General features: G+C 39.1%; 2 protein-coding genes across 3 annotated transcripts in view; one reads left to right on the top strand and one right to left on the bottom strand.

Annotated features, from left to right (window-relative positions):
- The window catches only part of LOC137192354 (ly6/PLAUR domain-containing protein 1-like), a 29,496-nt gene extending 25,112 nt beyond the window's left edge, over window positions 1–4,384 (top strand). For both annotated transcript variants that reach the window (XM_067602954.1, XM_067602953.1), the window contains exon 4: window positions 3,514–4,384. In XM_067602954.1, coding sequence (XP_067459055.1) covers window positions 3,514–3,755 — 242 coding nt within the window. In that variant the 3' untranslated portion in view covers window positions 3,756–4,384. The remainder of the gene's footprint in view (window positions 1–3,513) is intronic.
- Window positions 4,385–5,815: 1,431 nt separating this feature from the next.
- The window catches only part of gpr39 (G protein-coupled receptor 39), a 42,402-nt gene continuing 25,653 nt past the window's right edge, over window positions 5,816–22,564 (bottom strand). The window contains exon 2 of the mRNA XM_067602952.1: window positions 5,816–6,824. Coding sequence (XP_067459053.1) covers window positions 6,325–6,824 — 500 coding nt within the window. The 3' untranslated portion in view covers window positions 5,816–6,324. The remainder of the gene's footprint in view (window positions 6,825–22,564) is intronic.

Consider the following 22,564-nt stretch of genomic DNA (forward strand, 5'->3'; position numbering starts at 1 on the left):
GGCAGAAGTGAAGCCCAAGCAGAGATATTGTACATGGAAATAATGAGTTGATTAAAAACATGGAGAAAATCACATAAAAAATCTGAGGCAATATTGAATGTTTCAAAACAAGACGGGCTAAATGGCTGAGCAATCATGGTGAAATCATGGAGATAATAGATGAAATCAAAGAAGACATATTGTGCGTTTTTTTGGTTTTCTGTTCATTGTATACTGTTATGACGTCAGATATCTATGTTAAACATCGTCAAAGGTCCAAAACTTGAGTTTAACATACACAGAAATTCTCCCTGCAAGTCAAACACCAGGGCTTCAACCTGCTCAGAACGTTTCGCTTGCAACGTTTTTTTTCTACCTTGCTGACGAGCTGCGTCCGCTCTGTAGCCTTTGTTGCTAAGGTTGTTGCTAAGGTTTTTGTTGTTCAGGTTGTCCACTCTCATATTTTGAAATGGTGTCAGGCTCAAACATGTACAGGTGTATTTGAGAAGTTTCCATTTCAAGTAAAGAACGAGAAAAAGTAGTGAAATCTTACTATTACTGTTTGTTGCATGATTTGTTGACGTAGACTCTGGAGCCGCTGGAAGGCGGGGCCTTAAAGAGACAGAAGCTAAAACTGCCTGTTTCAGACAGAGGCTGAACCGAGGCGCTGCATAAAGAGCAAGTTTAAGATGAATAAGGAGTATTTTCAACTGTAAATCATGCAAAGATATTCCAGTAGAGCCCCAGAATATAAATATAGACCTGGAAATGTGCATGATACATCCTCCTTTAATGTATATGGGTACATGTTGATGGGTGGATATGTATTAATGTGATTATATGTTTGGCATGCCTACACAGACTTGTGTGTGTAGGTATGTATTGGACCCATTTTTCTCTCTCTCTTTTGAGTTATATACAGCTACTTATATTCTTGATGATCAGACTTATCACTATTGCATATAAAATACTTGAAACATGATTAACTGGGGGTAGTGAACCCAGCATGAACATTGTCGATGAATTTAAATAATGTTCAATAATGTATTTTTAAAACAGACCCCTGCTCTGGCAATTGAAATGGTCACAGCTGCTATTCAGAAGAGTTTTGAAAATGGAAATGGATTTTAATAAAATATAGTTCTGAGAATTTTTCTTTCACCAAAACTACACATAAAAGCCTCACATTCATTTTTGTACATATTATCTGTAAATAAATCAGAGTCCAGTCAGAGTCTGAGGAGAAAAATGTTCAATCATAAAATATTTATGCACAAAAACTCACAAAGCCTCAAGATCTTTGGAGCTTTTCATGGCCACAGATGGATCCACAATAAATCAAGAGGTAGCACTGTGCACAAATATGCACAAATGTAATAAAGAACAAGTTACAAACAAACTTCTAATTAATAAATAGCTAGGTAGTTGCTGAATCAAGGATAATGATATGTGATTGATAATAAAAGGTTACTTTGTTATCTATTTATCTATCTATATTCTTGTCATCCTGTTTTTCATGCTGTATTTCTGTAATTTTGCTTTCTTGGTCTCTTCTGTACAAACATCTATTTTATGTCTGTGCGTCCTGGAAGAAAGATCCTTCCTCTGTACGGAGCCAGAACAGAACAGGAAGGTTTTGGCATTGAAAACAAAACCTGAACTGAAAAAGGAAACATTGGCATTGAAACTTGTAAAAGTTATATTTGCACTGAAACAAGTTCCACTGAAAAATAAAACACGGATAGTAAAAAAATATAATTTTATAATCTTATGATCTTATTGTATTTTGATTTTTTTTTTTTTGCATTATGATGGTTTTCAGTGTCAATCTTCAGATTTTTTATTCATATCTGTCTTTTTGATCTGATTTTTTTTGTTTGTTTGTCTTTTCCACCATTTAAGGATTTTTTGTGGAGTTTTTCCTTATTTGAACTGAGGGTTTAAGGACAGAGGAGGTTGTATGTTATTGTATGTTATATGATACTAAAGATAAACAAGGAAATGTTAATGTATTTGGGAAGTCGTAAAATGTTTATACTGAACATATGAATGAAATGTTCAGTGACAACATATTTTATTGTTTGCTGCTGCGCTGATACACTGCCGTACTGATCACCCGACCAATCAGAATGCAGTCATCCCTCTTTGTCTCCCAGTAAGGCGACAGAATTACAGAATTATTAAACTTTTTATGGTTATGTTTAGGAACCGGAAGCATTTGGTTACAGTTACAGGAAAGTTTGTGGTTTTAGTTTAATACAGAAAAAAAAAGTCTGCAGTGACTTGAAGCAAAAATGTATTGACATTTAAATGAAACCATGATCTTTCACTAATCAAAGGGATTTTGTTGCTTAAAACTAACAACAAGCAGGATTCAGACTATAAATGTAGAGCTTCATTCATTTAAAAAAAAAAAAAAAACATAATCCAGGCAGTGATAAGCCAATGCAATGCAGTTAGGAAAATAATTTAGTATTCAAATGTAATTTCTACTATAGGAGACACAGTTGAGCCAAGTGGCAGTCTGACACATGAAGAGCAATTCTCAGTCCAGATTTCAAACACCAAACTTGTGTATCTCCAGTCATGAAACATGTCATGAACATATGCACAGTGTTCAGGATGGACGCTGCTGTGGGACATAACCAGTCCACACAGTAAATCACTACACTCTAGTGCTGGTTACCACTTTGGCTGCATTAAACCTGAAGTTAAGTTTTATCTATAAATTTCTTCAGGATATAAGAAGGGAGGTCCACTGAGACCAGCACTTATTTCCATTTTATTTACCATGTTTAAATCATATTAGCTGCTCATACCTTTAATCTTCTCAATCTATTTAATTTCCTTCTTGTGTCTATATGTTTATTTATATTTGACATAGTTCTTGAATAGTAATATTTGCATTCTCTCTCTTTCCATATTGTTTACTCGTATCAGCCAATTTTTCACAGTTTTCATAAATCTGGACATTTTTCTTACCTCTCAGGTTGATCTATTTATCTAAGTTTGTTCTTTTTATCTATTTATCTGATGGTTTTTCATTTAATTTATTTATTTATCCTCTGTTTTTTGTAAATACTGTACTTATTGTAAATAATATACCCAGAAGACACATCCAGTCATGTGACTGTCAGTAACAGTTTTGCACTAATAGCATCAAAGTATCTAAAACACAAGATGTAAGAGTTGTAGTTTCCCTCATTCATGGACTGATTATACAATAACAATTTTATGCAAATTCTTTAAGAGCTTCTTGAGTGTTTTACAGACAACAAAGACAGCTGAGTGTTAGGACTGTTAACGGAGCCCAATGATATGGAGATGTTGAAAATCATGTTTCCCTTTAAGCTTGGATCCCCTTGATGAAATAATATATCATATTTATCCTCAATTACAGGCACAAATCTCACAATTTCTCTTTGTTCTCGCTCTCTTTCACACACACACACACACACACACACACACATTTACAACCTCTAATCCTCTGATTATGAGCCTAACGCTCCCATTTGTGTCGTTTTTTTCTTTCAGGGATACACTACCGCAAATCCTGCGCCTCATCAGGAGCTTGTCTCATAGCTTCTTCTGGCTACCAGCAGTTCTGCACCGGCAAGCTCAACTCAGTGTGCATCACCTGCTGTAACACGCCGCTGTGTAATGGACCACGCCAGAAGAAACGACCCCAACCGTCCGCCGCCATTACCCTGACCAAACCGCAGCTCCCTGTGTTTTCCCTTTTCATTCTCCTCCTGCTGTCTTGCAGTCTGTGCTGACAGACCTTCACACACTGAGATGAAAATGTTGCACCTCTAACGGTAGAGAAGACCCGAACTGGAACTGTATTAACTGAGACAGATGAAGAATGCATACTTTGAAATGTGAGGACGCTTTGTATAGTATTTGTTCTCTTCAAGCTTGTTTTCCAAATGTCAAAAAAAGCAACAAAAACAACACTGCACTGGCAGGTTTGATCATCTCATGCTGGAGCTGTGTGAGGTGAGGCGAGGCGGAGGACGCTGCTGTGGATGAAACTTCTATATTTTGTTGAGAAGCAGTCGACTCGTTCTCGTTTGTCTTTATTTATTATACTGTAAGATGAAATAAGACATACTGCAGGGAAGAAGAATTCATCATTCATTCTCTGAGCCTTAGAAAAAATATCTCCAGAATAAACAACTCCGTGATTTATTCTGTATAAATACAATTATGTGGAACAATCAACAGTTGTATGAGTATTTATGAACTGAAAAAGATGTATGATAATGATAATGTGTTATATGTGAGACTGGTTAAAGAAAACTGCAGTCTGGATAAATACTACCAGATAAAGAAAAACATACCAGAGATTATATTAAAGCCACCTACAGCTATATTATATTATATTATATTATATTATATTATATTATATTATATTATATTATATTATATACCACCTAACAGGTATAATAACATCATGTTTGCAGCTTTTCTTCCACTAGTTCTGTAACAGCTTTTGCAGTCTGTTCAAAAATGCTGTAGATAAAGCTTGTTAATACACGCAACCTCTTTGAAACTACTTAGCACATCTTCTTTACACCCTCTAATAACTGAAATCAATACAGTTTGCATTGAGGTGGAGGGACAGTAGTGCAGTAAATGTGATAGTATGAGGAATTTTGGGAATTTTGCACTGTGGCCACTTTGGACTTTATGACTCTGAAAGAAGTTCTAACGTTATCCTTTTAGATATACGTGTTACCTGTGATTAGGGAACCAGGTGTGTTTTGTGCAGTGATTTGGATGTACAGAGATTATTTCAGGGCCAAACATATGAGGTGATGTGATGTGCTAAAAAGTTGTATGTAATCAAAAAAAAAAAAAAAACAGTCTGCTTTGCTGATTTGAGCAGTTAATGTAGATAAGTGATTTGATCTTAAAGGTACTCTGTGGAGTTTTCTTGTAAAGAAACACGGTTTTGTTTACATTTGGTGTTCACAAAATGATGCTTTTCTTTCCTCATAAAAGATTCACAAAGCCAGTTTTTTAAATATTTGCTTGGGTCCATGTTTACATTAGCTTACTTGCCCGTCTTTGCTGATGCATTGCTGCGTTTAATGCTTCACCGCCACGACTGTCAGTGCTATGATGTCACATAGTTTACATACAGACAACTGAATACTGTGATCAAAGACGGCCCTAGTTGATGATATGCTTATGGTTTTGTCACTCTTTGGGCGTTTTCAAACCTAAAGTTAACTTGCTCTGGTCCGAATCAGTTGGTTTTTGGTTCGGTTTCTTTTCACACAGCGAAAAATCCAAGCGAACCAAAATGCTACAGGAGCTGTTTAACTCAAACTTGCAGAGTTCGCCTAATAGTTGTGTCGGATTGATGTTGGATCACATTTCCACCACATACAAACCGCTCCAGAGTTCATTTGGGTCCAGACCGAGACCACCTCCTCTAAAGGTCCTCCTTGCGGTTGTTTTGGTCCGGACTGGAGTGCGATTACTGTGTTCAGATCTGCTCAAACAAATTGCACCACAGAGGAAGACAAACTAGAGTCCGATACAACTGAACTAAAGAGAACAGGTCTGAAAACGCCCTTAATGTCTTAATACCTTCTCTACATCAACAACATGCAGTTTACTACTCCTTTATTTTTTACATCCATCAATATATCAACTTCACATACATAACTGCATTACATCATTGGGACACTGATTGGTTATTCACTCAAAGCATAAAATACCAGTTGATTCCAGTGAAAGTTGCTCACCGAAAATGTTTTTCAGGCTTTTGCATTTTTACAGACGTCATCTGGCTCCCCGTACACATGAAACTGTTTTGAATGGCTCTTCAAGACTTTTTATTGGACCTTAAAGAAAGTTTTATTCATCATTTCACAGACGTTTTCTTTTGTAATGATTGTTTATAGAAAAAAAAAGGTTTCGGGCTGGTGTACATCAGCGATGTTCCTGAGGCGTCTTAATGTTTCTGTTACAAACAAAACCTGCACATGAAAACATTGTTCTGTAGTCCCTCTAGTGGTCACAAACTCCACCGAGTATCTTTAACTTTCACCTTTAAGCTTCATTCCTAACTGAATATTTGAGCTTTTGTACAATCATGTTCTGACAAATGTCTCTCTGAGAAGTCCCATTGAGCTTTCTGTTGTGCCAAATTGTCAGCTGAGTGTGATCTGTTATGGAAATTTCTAACTTAACTCTTTGTAATGTGTTTACTGTGTCTAAGGAATATCTGTATATTTGTTGCAGATGGCACAGCACAAGAGTCCTTGGAAAAAGCTATTTCTGCCATCTTTGTTTTACTGTTTACTGTGTTGCATTAAATTGTACAGCACATTATACTTCAGTCTCTGATGATAGATCTGTCCTTCCTGTGACAGCTGAATCCACGTCTTCCGTCAGGCTGAGAGATTGAGTATTTGAATCCATTCCTGAGTCCCTTTGCGTCTGAAACGTTGTGAAGGTGGGAGGAGCTTTCTCTTGTGAAATCGTGGATTGGTTCCCCCGGCCGCGATGCAGCGACTTGAACAGCAGGGGCCGGAAGGAGCGTGCAGAGGCAGCGCTGGAGCTCTTCACAGTGCGCTTGTTGATGTGTTCGATAGTGAGGTGGCACCGCAGCACCTGCATAAAGACCTCCCTGAACTGCCTGGAGGACAGGTTGTAAAGGAAAGGGTTGAGGACCGAGCTGATGTAGAAGAAACTGTCGGCCACAGGATGGAGGGTGATGTAGCTCAAGAAGAAGGAATCACTCCACTCGGACTTGGGCATGGTGGCCATCATAAGACGACGGATCTGATTGGGAAGCCAGCACACCATCAAGGACAGTACGATGAGACCTGAGTCAGAAACACAAAAGATGAAAAGCAAGTCAACAAAAAACGTGACTTTAAAAGAATTGTTTGATATAACACTTAGTTGTTTTGTTGCCAAGAGTTACATAAGATGATCAATATTCAGGTTTCCATGTTCAATATGAAGCTCGACCTAACAGCTGGTTAGCTTAGCACAAAGATGGGAACCATAGATGTATTGTAGGAACTGGATACCCGGCACAAAGATGGCACCCATTTACTCAAAGTCCAAAGTTTGAAGCATCCTGTCAAAAGTTTTTCTTTTTCATATTGGTCGTCTATTGAGCTGGCAGGCATTGATACATCATACATAACTGCTGTAGATACACGTCATGGACAGACAGTGTGTCGCTAACAGAAAAGTGACATTTTCAGGTATGTTTACATGCTGCAGCTGAGCAGCTAATTAGCTACTGCTAACTGACGTCAGCGGTGCATTTTTACCCGGTGAATGTGTGTTTGCTCACTCATTCAACAAGCTAAGGTGCAGGACAAGACGTGTTTTCATGTTTGTAAGTTAGATAAGAAGGAGACTTTAGCAGGAAAGCTAATGTGGGTTGTTGTTCAGAGTCTGTGGCTCTTGTGTTGTGTAGCAGGATGCAATCAGGCTCAGTGTGACCGTCTGCTCTGCCAATGATAGAACGCCACGTAATCGCATTATTTCAGATTTGATCTGCTGCATCGAAACAACGGTTCTTTGGGCAAAATCATCAAATCACAGAATTGAAAATATAAATTTCTATTTTTGGTTTCATATTTTATTTTATTTTTTATTATAGGAGAACACAGGACAGGTGATTTACAGAACAGATGCTATCGTACACAGAAGATTATATTTCATTTGTTTAATCTGTACAAGAAGTTGTTTCATGGAGGGTTTTGCGATGGACTCTTTCTTAGTCTGCTCTGGAAAATTACCCGGAGTGCCTGTACCACACACCTGTGAGTACACTGTGTACACACTGTGCACCAAGTACATTTTGTTTACAATTGATTTAGAAAAGTGAAACACAGCTCATCGACCTCCAGGACACAGGATGGCGTCTCTGGCTGCTGAGCCCTCCCACTGATTTATCTGCCGCGTTTGTTAGTCTTTGAAAGGACTAACAACATCCTCCTTCTATAATGTGGTGTTTATCTCTTTCCCTGCAGTGTTTTTAAAGGGAATAATGCTGTGACTAAACATCCTTTCAACATTCACAAAATTATCTGGCTTGAGGCATCATTTCTGCTGAGGAACACAGATATATCAACACATTTATTTATAATTATTTATCCCAATGTCATTTAAGGAAAAAAGAATAAGAGTGAAATGTGGGTGATAAAAATCTCTCTTAGTGTTTGTTTTCACTGGTGTTTATTGGGAGTTATAAGCACCTGTGTGAAGATTTTAGAGGAGTTGCTATTCAGTTGGAAGCAGTGATTCTCTCTTCATGCTAATCTCAAGCGTCAGCAAGCTGTGATAACTGCAGGCCATGTCTGAGTTTGTGCTTTTTCAAAGATGCAAAGTATTCAGTGGCTGTAGTTAACACTGAGTTCTCTAAAGACATGTCCTCAGTATTTTTATGGAAATTTGAGAATTTTAGCAACCTGAAGGGCACTTAAATTTGGGTTTTTGAAAGGACCAAAACAACACTTTTTAGACTGATCTACTGTAATGTCTCAAAAGTGCAACTAATAGAGAGGTGTGAACACTGACTATGTTGTCAATGAAAAGCTTTCCTTGCAGCAAGGGAGTTTTAATCAGCCTTAGTGGGAGTAGTATTAAAAAAACAAGGTTGCAGGCCAGTATTGATGGTATATTCAGGTTTTTTCTCTCCTTCTGGGCAGAGCTTCCAAGACTGTCCTCCCAAGGAAAAAAGGACAGGATCAGTCGTTTATGCGAGTGCCCCAAAACAACATATGTTTGTGTTCACGTTACAGAAGCCCTCTTGCGGCCGGAGTGATTATGAAAAAAGAGGAAATCAGATGACGTTATTATAAAGCAACAAAGTCCATGTAGGGAGGAGGTCGGGGCGGATGGATGGGTCAACAAAACGTCTGACTTTAACACAAGAGAACGCTGCTCTTTTATCTTTTTGACCATGACGACTAAGGTGTCCAAAGTTTAAACTGCTATATTTTTATTCTGGGGCTCCACTGGACTATCTTTGCATGATTTACATTTAAATGCAACAAAGCGTTAATAGAGGGCTGCAGCCCTGGTTTTTGTCTTACAGGGAGTATTTTTACATATGTTCACCTCTAGTTTTGGAACTCTGACCATGTTATTTCATAAAAGTACATAAATGACCGAAAATCACAAACAGCATAAGGAAGTAGTCATTTTAACCCAAACCACAATGTTTTCCTAAACCTAACCAAACATGAACCGTAACATTGTTTCAGGTAAAAACCAAACTTCAAGTCCCCTATTTAGTGTTTTTAATCAGTATACAAACATTTAATAAATGGTTTATAACACACTATAATGTCATTATAAGCATATTTAAGGACATTTTAAGTGTTAATTAATGTGTAGTATTTGTCAACAATAACTTCCACTATGAAGACTAATTAAATTGTATATTATTCCAACTGTGTTTTACTATATTGTCATTTTATCTGTTTATACAGCAGCCGGTGCCCACAGGAGGATTTATAGTTGTTGACAAGTACCAAACACTTATATCTAACAACAACAACTACATTATAGTGTGTTTTAAAGCATTGCATTTTTATGGATGTTACAGTTTCCACCATTTGGTGCAACACTCATCTTTCACAAAGCACTGCAGCCACATGACAGGTCTCAACATGTACAAACACAGCCTCACTGTGGGACTGTGGGGCCAGAGGCCGGTTCCATCAGCACGCTGCCCTCTACCAGTTAGAAAACATCAACCATCAACCGTTACCACAGCGATGCATGTTGTTGCTTAGCAGGGTCACTCGCAGTTGCCTCATCATCACAGATTTAGTTTTGGACCAGTGGCCTTTAAACAATGCAAACAGGAGGTAATGTCCATCTTTGCCAACACATCTGCTCTGCTCCAACATGTGATTTTGTGACAAAAATAATCTTTGACCTCTCTGCACTGTGACATGAAAACAGTCGACTAAGTATGTATTTATTTTTAATTTTGCGAGATTGCTTCTTTCCATTTCATTCAAAAAAATACGATTCTATATACTGTTTATGCAATCAGTACATCTGGCGTTGGCAAGGCAGGTTTATTTATTCAAAGTGCAAAAGAATGAGAGCAGGAATAACAACAATAAAAATAACAAAAGGACTAAAAAAAAGCAAATAAAAGTAATAGAAAAGTAAAATAGATAAAATTCGATAAAAGTAAAAAAGCTTTTAAAAGGCAGCGATAAGGATAAAATTATGAAGTGCAGCTTTAGAATTTAATAAAAAAGCAAATAGATGCATTTTCAATAATGATTTAAAAGCAGTTTGCATTGTTTCTAGTCTGCAAACTTCGGGTAGTTTGTTCCAGATGTGAGCTGCAGCACAGAAGCTAAAAGCAGCTTCACCATGTTTAACTTTAGAAACCACAAGTAGACCAGAAGCAGCTGACCTGAAAGCTCTGGAAGCTTCATACTGTATGAGAAGATCTGATGAACCATTTATGGACAAGCAGTAATACTTGACAGTCAATTCTTTAACACACTAACAACCAGTTTAGTGACTTGAGTACTAGTGTAGTGTAGTGTGTAGCTCTAATTTTTTTAGTCTTTTAGGAGTCAAGCAGCAGCGTTCTGGATCAACTGGACCTGTCCAGAAGTCCAGCAGTCCGTTACAGTAGTCCGGCTTGCTAGAGACAAAAGCACGCATCAGTTTCTCCAAATCTTCACTGATTAAAAATGTCACCCGTTGAAAGCGAAGAAGCAAGATGTCGCCTCAGATGGCAGCCTGGGTGTTGTGCTCTCTAGTATTTCTTCTGTTTTTGTTTATTTGTGTGGTCTTCAGTTCTCGCTTTCATTTTATTCACCAGGGAAAAAACCGCTGAATATTCAACAGTTCAGTCTACAAACTTTTTCAAAGGTCTTCACACCCAGAAACTTTTTCTGAGATTTTAGTAGGAGGAGCAGCAGCACTCACAATCAGAATCAGAAATACTTTATTGATCCTGAGGGGAAACTGGGTCATGTTACTGTTGCTCCTAGAAGAGAAATATATATAAGCATAGAGAAATTATAAGAAAAATAGAAATAAAAAATAAGAAATGTGTAAAAAAAAAATATGTGCATCATATTACAGTGTATGTATATGTATATGTAACAACAGTGTAAATAATAAGGCTCAGAAATGGGATCTGTAAATGAGTTCAAGAGCAAGAATAATATAAATAAATAAATAAGAAATATTAGATGAAATATACAGTGTTAATGCAGTATACATATAGAACACTAGAGTATTGCACAGTTGAATTATTGCACAACATTATTGTACTATTAAATCAGCAGTTGGAAAGTATAAATTATTAATAAATTATGGGGTTATGAAGCTGCTGACATGGGTGAAGTAAGTCTAAGGGTCAGTCTATTGACTCAGAGCGTCTGACACTCTGAGGGAGGAGTTGAAAAGTTTGATGGCCACAGGCAGGGATGACTTCCTGTGGCGCTCTGCGGTGAAATAAGTCTTGCACTGAATGTACTCCTGTGCTTGCCCAGTACGTCATGGAGTGGATGGGAGACATCGTCCAAGATGATACGTGACATGGACAGCATCCTCCTCTCTGACACTGCCGCCAGAGAGTCCAGCTCCACCCCCACAACATCACTGGATCAGTTTGTTGAGTTTTTTGGTGTTTGCTACCCTCAACACTGGCCGCCACTGACTCATAAAACATCCTCAGCATTGTCTGACAGATGTTGAAGGACCTCAGCCTCCTCAGAAAGTAGACACAGCTCTGTCCCATAAAGGGCTTCAGTGTTCTTAGCCAAGTCTAGTGTGTTATTGATGTACACTCTCAAGCACTTGTAGTCCTCCACAATGTCTACATTGACCCCCTGGATCAGTGGGGAACTTTGTGGGGGTTTGGAGGAGATGCAGAAGATGGAAGCGTGCTGGAGCGCTGGTTAAGCTGCAACAGCGATGGTTCCGAACACCGCTCCCGCTCCTTTCCAACAAAACGGATGAACTGCTGCTCATCAACAGAACAAACAGGGATTTTTCTGGATCTGCTGCCCCCAAAACCTGGCTTGGTGAGTTCAACCCTGACAGTATTGTACATCTGTCAGGCGTCCAACTCCACCAAGAGGACCTGGAGTTGATGCGGAAAACGAGGGGAGGCGGAATCTGTTTCTACGTAAATGAACGTTGGCATACAGATGTCAAAATGTTAAGGAAAATATGGGCCCCTCACCTAGAGAATATTTTCATCAACTGCAAACTGTTTTATTCACCGCAGGAGTTTATACTTTTATTCTGGTCAGTGTTTACATCCCACCTCAGGCCTGTGTTAGTGAGGTCTTATAAACACCTGGCTGACCAGATAACCAGTATGGAGCATAATCATCCCTAGTCCCTTCTCATTGTCCTTGGGGATTTTAACAAAGTAAACCTCAGCCATGAACAGCCAAAATACAGATCCACCAGAGAATAAATGTCCCACCAGGGATAAAAACACACTGGACCACTGATACACAGTATCAAAGGACGCATATTGCTCTGTTCCTGCTGCAGCTGGAGCTGCAGGCCTGCTTTGACTGTGGGGATTGGAGTGTTTCTGAGGCTGCAGCTACACACCTGGACCAACTTACTGACATTGTGACATCTTACATCGGCTTTTGTGAGGACATGTGTGTTCCCACCAAAACTTTCTGCACCTTCAATAACAATAAGCCCTGGTTCACAGCAAGGCAGCTGGCCCTGTGGTGTGGTCACACCAATCAGCTGAACACACTCAAAACTGTGGAGATGACACTTCAGGAGGTGCCCACGAACCCCCCCTGTCTCAGCTGGGATTTCACAGCTGAGACAGTGCTGTGCTTTCTACAATCTCCTAGGACCTGAAGTGGGAGTCCAACATCAACACAGTGATCAAAAAGGCCCAGAAGAGAAGGTACTTCCTGCGCCAGCTCTGGAAGTGCCTCAGGAGCTGCTGACATCCACATCACTGTCTGGTTTGGATCGGCCACCAAACTGAAAGGGAGCAGACTACAGCGAACAATCAGGTCTACAGAAAAGATTATTGGTGCCAATCTTCCCCACGATCCAGGACTTGTACACCTCCAGAATCAGGAAACGTGCAGGGAAAATCACTGCAGACCCCTCACACCTTGGACATAACCTGGTCCAACTTCCCCCCTCTGGTAGGGAATACAGAACACTGTACACCAAAACCACCAGACACAGGAACAGTTTCTTCCTCCTCGCCGTCACACTTATGAACAGTTAACTCGCTGTGGCTCTGAAATAACCCTGGAACACTATAAGACCCACTGCACCTTCAAATTATACATATTTATTTAGTTTAAAATACAAAATGTGCAATAAATTTCACTCATTACTGTATATTTGAACAGGCTGCATACCATATGCATATAAAGTACATTTTTTACCATTTAATATTTATCTCAGCACTCTTCACTTCTTTGCACCATTTGTATCCTGTTTATAGTTCACAGAAACAGTTTCACCTGTATATAGTCATACCTTCAATATATCCCCTGTATGTATAAACTACTTGGCCAATAAAGATAAATCCGATTCTGATATAGACGAATACGGCGGCTGATTTATGTGCTGTGCTGCGGTGGCAGAGTGCAACTGAACACATTGACATTGGCAGTGAAAGCAGAGATGTTTGTGTTAATCGCGGCTGGCAGTATATTATTATTATTCAGTCCCTAAACACTAGTCTAAAATTAATTAGGTCTCGACCCGACCTCCACAGTCTGGATATGAAAGTGCTGTGTGCTAATTTTACCCAGCAGGAATAACTTGCTGTCTTATGATTTAATTCATCAAATACCATGATTTCTTGCATTTTAATCAGAATAACCTCCGCCTTCTACCTCCGCCTGGAACCCGGATTCGTCTGTAGAGGATTGTTTTATTGATTGTGTTGAGAGGCTTCATTATGAAGTGAGATGTGTGAAAATCAGCCAAATGTGGGACAAATACAATGACTGCAAGCCCAGGCAGGGACCTCAACAGCTGCCTCTCAAATGAACATCACACTGACATCTCTCTCTATTCACACACACACACACCATAAAACCACAGTAACATAAATCACACACTGACAATATACCACAGTGTGCTACAGAAAACTGTTCTAAAGCTCTAAAATAAAAGTTTCAAGTGCTCTCAGTGCTGTAAGATAAAAGGAGCAAATGAAAATTCACACAATAAAGAGAAGACTGTTTATGTCACCCGCTGAGCACAGAAGAAACAGAAAAGTCAAACAGAATAAAATAAAATACGTGCATATGTTGTATTGTACCAGTTGTACCATACTGTCTTGAAATCAATGAAATAAAATGTTGTGGATGATTACTGCAGCGCAGAGTGAGCAGACCTTGATCGCTGTTATAACGACAGATTCGGCTCAAAGTTTGTCGGAACAATAAAAAAGGAGAGAGAGATATTTAGAGTGAAGGCACAAAGACGGGGGGGGGGGGGGGAAGTGTGTGAAAATTGAGATGAAAACAAGGCAAGAGAGGGAGAGGAGAACAAAATGGGAAAATGAACAAGTCTGGAATACAAATGCGCTTCGCAGGAGAGAAAACTAAAGAGGAATGAATAAGCAAAGACAAAGTGTTCAAGATAAAAACTACTTTAATCAATGTTGCCATGCTTCAGTTTTCCTGACGGATGGATAAATAATTAAAGCAACTCTGATAATTGGACGAGTCTTTGTTTGTCGGAGTGTCTAAATGTATTCTCCTCATGACCTTTTTGAAAAACCCAAACACTTACTGGTAAGCCTGGCCAATCCCAAGTTTACAGCTTAATAAGCAATTTCTGTATTAAATGGGAAATGCCATTATTTTTATATATATGGGTCTAACGGGAGGTAATATTCAGGTTCTAGTTTAGCATCCTAACTGTAACTACCCTTCAAATCCAACAAAACACATCCTGCCAAGCACCAGAGTGTTCTGCTGAGTATTTAATGGAGTATGACAGGCTGCATGATGCTTTCATTAAATGCTTTCTGAGCTTTCATGGTCTTTAAGGGACATTTACAGCTGGAGCAGAAGCCTTTGGCAGAGAGGTGTCAACATTAAAATGTCATTGAGCATTTTATAAAAAAAAAAAAAAAAAATTCAAATTAGACAGACAAGCATAAATTAGATTCTTACCAAACTTAACTTTTTATTACTCATATTCTCAAAAGTCTTTGGGATTTTGATGAATGAAGCTGCTTTCACACGTTACCATCTAATCAATCTTCAGATAGTACTGACGACAGCTGGATCAATGACACAATCGTCATACTGAGTTCCAGCATTAAAAGGGGAACAACACGCTAAGTTATTATTAATTTTGCAATGTACACATAATCACGTAGCTTCATGTTGGCGTTAGAGATGTGACGTATTTACCGTTTTTACTATATACTGTGATGAAACATTCTGTTGGTAACAATACCGCCAACCGTTTCCATTACCGTCATTATCGTCGTTTTTCCGAGGACGCCTTGAACACAGCACGGCTCTCCTGTCTTTACTCGCCGTTTTGAAAACACATTTTTACCGGTGAAACACAGACACAGTTGCAACAGGCTCCTTGTTTGTCTAGATCTAACTACTGGGGCCATGACTTGCTAAGCTAACACTAGCTAATCCACCTAATGACATGCGGCAAGTTTATGGTTAAGTGAGCTATTAACACCCAAAACAAATCAGAACACGTGTACGATCTAAGAGAAAGAGACAGTGAGCTGCATTTAAAGTAATTTCCAATCAACTGTCTTAAACTTTAAACAACTAACCTGCTTTTGTTTGTGGTGTTTTTGGTGGGTTTTTTTGTGTGCGTCCATTTGCAGGATTCAGCAAAATACAGTTCATTGTTCAGTTTGTTTGATACGATTAAATCCAAGCCAATCATGGTGTTAAGTGTTATGGTTTGGTCTGTCCCAGTCTGGCTCTGTGTCCCTCCACCAGTTCCACCAGATGCCCTCAGACTTTTTTTCCCTGTTTGTTGAACCACTTGAGATACTTGAGATACTGTTGCTCTTTGCAGTGAACCTTTGTCCGGCCATTTAACTGCCTAGTTTGTAATATATATGCTTTTGGAAGAGCAAACAGAAGTGAAAGCTGAAATACTTTTGAGAGAATGTTTGTTTAATGACGAGATTGTTTTGTGAATGTGTTTCACTGAGCTGCAGGTTTAGTGGTTACGTATCAGTTTCTGGATAATGCAACAGATCTGTGTTTTAGACTTTGAGTTTATATGTCTCTCTGATTATTTTGCAGCCCACTTAGCTCTGTGGCACAGAGTTGTTTTTTTTGTTCGGCCTGCTGGCATTTAAGGCTTTTTTGAAACTACTTATCATGTTTTTCGGGTTTTTGGTTTTCTGTTTGTTCTGCGTTTCCCTCCTGTGTTCCTGTGCTTGCTTTTCCCTTCACACCTGCCCTGCATCAGTCTCGTTAGCCCCGCCCTGCTCCCCTGTGTCTTCCCCAGCCAATCAGCTCCCAGCCTGCACTTGTGTCTTGCCACCTGTTCCTTGTTGTTTCATTAGTTAAGTTTGTATTTAAGTCCTGGTTTTCAGATCCTCTCTTCTGTTTGTTCAGTATTCTGTTTTGCTCTGATCTGCCAGCTTTGTTTTTGCCTGCATGGACCCGAATTAAAGACATTATTCTTCAGCTTTGCTCTGCCTGCAAGCTCCTGCGTTTGGGTTCACCTGCTCTGCTCAACCCTAAGACTTAAGTAATTTCACTATATAGTTGTGCTTCAGAAACATTTGATGATTGATTGATGACTGTAATATTTTTGGCCACAATAATCGTAATATGAAAATTTGACAGCTACATACTGACACACACACACCGACCGGAGAGCCTCTTGTAGCTCTGCTACAACACAGGAACCCTACAGAAACTTTTACAAAGGGCCATCAATGTGTTTCTAGTGACTGTCAAAGCTCCAGTGGACTCTGTGTTTCCAGCACGGAAGCACAGAGAGTCTTACAGCAGCTGTTCATGGCCGATTAGCTCTGACTACCAGCTCTACATCGCTACTCACACTACACTGAGTGGTGGTCAGTCGATGTCCCCTCACCCTCTGCATCACACACTACACAGCCACAAGGCCACAACCCCTACAGTCGTTGCCCTCCACTCTGTTGCATTTTTAAATATGCTGGGCGGGAGGGACATGGGTATAATAAACACTGGATATGGTGCCACCGCTCAGCCTTGCTGCCAATTTTATGCAGTGGTCATTTGCAGTATTGCCGCCATTTTCACCATAGACCACCATTATAAAAGAGAAATCTATATAAAACTGTTGACAGGGAACCTCGAACTGCAAATAAGGTCAATTATGACTATTTCCATTATGAATTTTTGACCCATGAAGGTTTTATATTTGTAAAAGTTTCCTCAAGCCTAGAAAAGCGATTTTTAAAATCCAGAATGTCAACCCAATGTAAAGTCTGCAGGCTGAGCGGGAACTTGTGGGCGGGGCCAGCGGGAGAAACACTACTGCACATATTCAATGGGCCACAAACTTTTTTTGGCTCATGTGCCAGGCAAACAATTCTAATTCGATTTGAATAGGCACCATCTTTGAGTCGGGTATCAAGTTCTTATAATACATCCATGGGGAGGGAGCCAGCAGAGTTTGAGTGCGTAGTTACCCTTTAAAAATGTCACTGATTGGACAAATGGGGATGCTATAATTGAAGGCATGATGCCCCATGCTACTGTTATGACACGCTGTGGGAGGATGATGCATTTTGGTACTGTGCTTTGGCATTTTAAAAACTTGCATGAGTTGACGCGAGAGGAGGAACCATCATTAAAGGTCAAGTTTTCAATCATACATCTGTATTATATTTTATTTTTAAACCTGTGATATTTTTTTATATTAACATTGAATGAAATGACTCCCTGATGTGAAACCAGTTGCTCCTACTGCTGAAACCACATTACTCTGCCGCTCCACGTTGCTTTCAGCTTCTTTTTAGCCTCTTTTAGCTCATTATTTTGGTTCTACATCCCAGATGCAGACTTGCTTATTGAGTCTCACCCTTCTCATCAAACCACACAGAAAGAAGCTTGAGTTGAGCTAAAAAGATCAAACCAGAATGAAGCTAAGAAGGTAAATATTTGAGTTGCATTTGTCATGTGGCCAGAAACACAACTTCAAGGAGAACATTGTTTGTCGCTGTGTTTGCTGGGTGTAAGTAGACAATGTTTGCTAAGAAGCTACTGTTAATACTTGAATAACCTGGATGTCACATGTGTTTTTGTTTTGGAGACTTTCTGCCTTCTAGCAAGGCTGGATTACCAACTGCCCAAAGGCCAGAAACCTTCAGGGGCTCTGAATGCCGCAGGTTTACTGTCTGGCAATTAGTTTGTGGTCATTTTAATTTGACCACCTCTAACAGCGGGATGGCTTCTTCCAGTTACCTTTCTCCACACAACAGTGTTAAACCAAAAGAGAAGCAGCCAATACTTGGATGAAACAGCTGGAATCAGCTAATGTTTTTTTTCTTGTCTCGGTTTGCTGGTCTACAGCAGGAGGCATTATGTTTTCAGGTTGTCCAACCGTCCCGTTCTCGTGAATGTGATATCTCAGGAACGGGAATTTCTTCAAATTTGGCACAAAAGTCCACTTGGACTCAAGGATAAACTGATAAGGATTTGGCACACTAATTATGACAAAGTTTCACACAAATGCCTGATAATGATGATAATGATGACATTTTATATCCAAAAGATCAACTTCACTGTGACATCATAATGTCAATCATAATAACAAAAACACTTTTCTGACCATTATTCAACACCATAACTCAGGAACTGAAGGGAAGATTGTGACTATATTTCACATTTGGTCAGATACTGACACTAATCTTGGGTGTCCACCTTGAAACTATGATTTTTACTAAATTCCTTCAAAGTCTCAAATATTGTGAGTCTGGACGGACATGGATGTAAACTGCAACTTGACTGATTGGCAGAGGCAAACAACCATGAGTGTTTCTAGTTTCTAGTTTTAGTCTATATTTGTTCACATTTTTGGCAAATTGGCACCATTTAAAAGTATGCCGAATTAGCAGTACACTAGTTCCTGTTTGCAATGTACCCGCGGATGTACAGACAACTATCAGCTGATAACTTGAACTAAGGATTTTTAAGGATTTCTAAGCAGATTCACAGATGTTTATTTGTGATGGACATTGGAGATTGTCACCCAAAGCACCCAAAAACGACATAGTTATGTTTGAGTGACAGATGCCATCCAGTAATTATGACAACAGTTTTCCACATTCAGAGGAGGACAGGTGGGCGGAGGTATTAACCTGACAGTGGACTTTGGCCATGATTGTCCCCTTATCTCAACCCCCGTGGTTATTATTGTACCCACGACAACGAAGGTCACCTAACCTTAAAGGACGTAGTAACTTTAACCTACACCACATGTTTCTGTAACCTTGACAAACTGATCATTTTAACCCAAATCATGATCTTTCCCTAAACTTAACTAAGTGGATTTTGTGCCTAAACTTAATTAAACCTTAACCACACCATTCTCACACCATAAAACATCATTATTAAGTTATTTGTTGTCCTGCTGATTACTGCTGATAGAGGCGCAAGGTTAGAAAACACTCCTGTCATTCTTGAGTCACATGGTCAAATGACATATTTGGTCATGGAGGACTTATTGGTTTATCATTTCCATGTGTTCTGATTTTAGTTATGACCCTGAGAGGGAGTATGAAATTTACTGCAATTAGGCACTGAGGGTTTTAAAGTACTTTAATTGCCTTAATTGAGTTGTGTCACAGCCACTGCTGCAGCTCCAACTGCTGACTATTGTTAAGTGGCCGAATCAGCAGCTAAACTGCAATAACTTAACTTATAGTTCATTTAACTGATTATTATAAATTTGTTTGATAATATTCAAGACAAAGGGTGCATGTTTGCCTCAGACCCTGCTAGCGGGTCAATCCAGCTCTGCTCCCTGATGGTGAAACATCACAGCTTTTTAAAAAGTTCAGTTTTCTACTCTTTAAGCCCAAGTGATAATAACTTGCCATCCTTATCCTGCCATCCTAATAAATGACACTGTCCAAGCGAATGTGTTATCAATATCACACACTCCACTGGTCCAGCTTAAATGAAACTCGGAGGGATGATGCATTTTGGCAGTTTGTTCTAGCGTTTTTTAAAAATGTAAAAATCTATAAAGTTTAACATTTTTAATAAGCAACTGAAAATGAGGGATGATACAGCTTGTTACTGATCAGTCAAGCAGGCTGACTTTTATTATCAGTGGTCTCGTTCTGATCAAGGCAACACATCATGTATGAAATGGCAGTATCTCTCCTTCAGATGGATTTTTTTTTTCCAGTTAGGTTCTACCTGTCACGTCAGCTCATTGCACAGTCTATGCATTCGTCTGGAAAATTGCCACTGAGTCAGCACAGATCAGTAAACGTCCCCAGAAAAGATTAGTGTTATGCAGATGAAATTGTGAAAGTGTGTTCATTTCACCTTTTGGGGTACGTTTGAAGCACTTACATACTGTTGATAAATTTCTTCAACTTCTAACTTTATTATCATTATCATCATTAATATTATTATTATTATTATTATTATTATTCCATTCTCGTGCTGAATGTATCTGCCTCAAAACTGCAAGCCAAGCTTGACGGTCTCATCAGTGATGCTCCAAGCTTACTGACACACACACACACACACACACCCACGCTCCCTGCCATGGGCAAAATATAACTGTCTGCTAATTAGAAAGCTATTAAACCAGATTATTGGAACAATTAATTCCCTGTCTTTGCTGTAATTGGAGTGTGTTTGATTGAGCTTCTCGGTTTCCTGGTGCAGCACACAGTAGAGAACAGGGTAAGTTGAGCCATTGTTTCACGCTGACATAATTTACATTGATAGCATTAACACAGAAAACAAACCAAAGAAGGCTTTAAAGCGGCTTTGACTATAATTTTATAATAACGTATCAAATGACAGCGTGTAATGTGAGAGGCGTCTGTCGTAGTGATGAACTTGCAGAGAATTATCAGCGACTCTGCAGCTCCTCTCGGCTTTACGGACCATTTTACTGCTTGATAAATGTTGTTTCTGCTGCCAAAAGTTGCAAGATGCAGCTTCAAGTCTTAAATATATTTGTGACAAACTAAAAAAACTGCCATTACATTTATTATCAGCAGAGGCTGTAACACAAATCAATAAATAAATATAAAAGTGCTTTTAGGATGGATTTTTTCAATAAAGACATTTACTTAAAAACTGGTCGGATTCCAAGAACATATCAATACTAACTGATGAACAGCAACATTTTTTCTTAAGAGAAAGACATTTCCCTCAGGAGTTGGTAGAGAGCAAAAACAGGATTTACATTCATCAGGTGAATGAATGATAATGTTGCTCCGTAACTGCTGAAAGTGTAAATAAGCAACTGTTTGCTAACAAGTTCAACGTATCCACTTAAAAGGTAAAGATATGTCAGTGTTGTGTTGAAAACGTGTTTCTGCTGCCCCCAAGTGGCCAAAAAGTCAGTTATTGCAGGTTTAAGATATTTAAGTGCTCAACATAACCTTCTTCATATTTCCTCTTCCTCATCTGTGAAAAGCATCAAAAGTTACACAAGTTAAAGGATAAGCTTTGCCAAATGGCTAAGTGCATTTTCAAACTTGCGTTGTTTAGTCAAGTTGAATCGGAGTCTTGGTCGGATTTGTTTTAGCAGATCTGAACACAGAACACATCATACTCAGGTACAGACAAGTGGCCTCATTTATAAAAAAGTACATAGGATACATATCAAAAGTGTACGTGTGCATAAAAGCTGCAAATGGTGTAAGCCAAAAAAATAATCAAGATTTATAAAACTGTGCAAGCACAAATGCACGTATTTTTCCCTTTATAAATCACAATCGACTTCAAAATGTGCACACATGGACAAACCTCATATCCCACCCCTTTCACTCGCTCAATTAACTATAAATGGTCAATGAAAAGACTTCATGAATACTGATATACATGTTCCTGTGGAGAGCAGCAGCAGTATTAAAAACAGAAGAAGGTTTGAGATGCTGACGGCTGCAGCAGCTGGAAATGCAGCCGGTGCAACAAACGAAACAGTTTACGAAATTAAACAAAGTGGTCAGACATAAAGATGCCAAAAATACACTGACAGTGCACATTTCTACACAGTGTATGGACTAGTATAGGCATGGAGACACCGAAGCTCACTGCTTGGTTTTTGTTCAGCATTTACTGTATATAGACACATGCATGACTGGTGAGACCACACACTCAACATCTAAAATAAACACTGTATTCATTTATATTTACTCCAAAATCCAGCATACAGGTGTTTCTCTAATGTACGCAATCCACATATGAGTGCAGGTGGTGAAGATGTGCTGGTGAGGTGAATGGAGAAGGCTGTGTGTGTGTGTGTGTGTGTGTGTGTGTGTGTGTGTGTGTGTGTGTGTCGGCATAGTTGTGTTCAATGCAGCAATTTTACACACAAAAACTGCATGAAAACTTATTAAAAAGCTATCAGTGCTCTG

The sequence above is a fragment of the Thunnus thynnus genome, chromosome 11 (assembly GCF_963924715.1).
Source record: "Thunnus thynnus chromosome 11, fThuThy2.1, whole genome shotgun sequence".
Lineage (NCBI taxonomy): Eukaryota > Metazoa > Chordata > Actinopteri > Scombriformes > Scombridae > Thunnus > Thunnus thynnus.